The sequence below is a fragment of the Merops nubicus genome, unplaced genomic scaffold (genome assembly GCF_000691845.1).
Source record: "Merops nubicus isolate BGI_N331 unplaced genomic scaffold, ASM69184v1 scaffold15610, whole genome shotgun sequence".
NCBI classification, from domain to species: domain Eukaryota; kingdom Metazoa; phylum Chordata; class Aves; order Coraciiformes; family Meropidae; genus Merops; species Merops nubicus.
Genome location: NW_008582290.1, coordinates 7,015 through 7,313, shown reverse-complemented (window position 1 = coordinate 7,313; position 299 = coordinate 7,015). Strand labels below are relative to the sequence as shown.

The 299-nt window shown below is 58.2% G+C and overlaps 1 protein-coding gene across 1 annotated transcript in view; it reads left to right on the top strand.

The window, feature by feature from the left end:
* Positions 1 to 131: 131 nt before the first annotated feature.
* Positions 132 to 299, top strand: part of GCAT (glycine C-acetyltransferase) — a gene marked incomplete at its 5' end in the record, with an annotated part of 4,760 nt that continues 4,592 nt past the window's right edge. Inside the window, one exon of the mRNA XM_008937325.1 lies at positions 132 to 233. Coding sequence (XP_008935573.1) covers positions 132 to 233 — 102 coding nt within the window. The remainder of the gene's footprint in view (positions 234 to 299) is intronic.

Below are 299 nucleotides of genomic sequence, written 5' to 3'. Positions count from 1 at the left end.
AGCCGGCTTTTCCCACGAACAGAGCTCTGCTGGGTGAAACCTGGCTGCTCCCTCTCCTGCCAGTCAGCCTCTAACAGCAGCGGGCAGGTGAGAACTTGTGCTGTGACTCTTTGCTCCTCTCCTCTCTGTAGAGCATACACAAGGAGCTAGAGGAGAAGATCGCCCGTTTCCACCAGCGGGAAGATGCCATTCTCTATGCCAGCTGCTTTGATGCCAATGCTGGCATCTTTGAGGTTTGTAGGGCTTTCCTTGTGTTGGGGGGGGGGGGGGGGGCGAGGGGTTGGAGGCGCGCACTACCT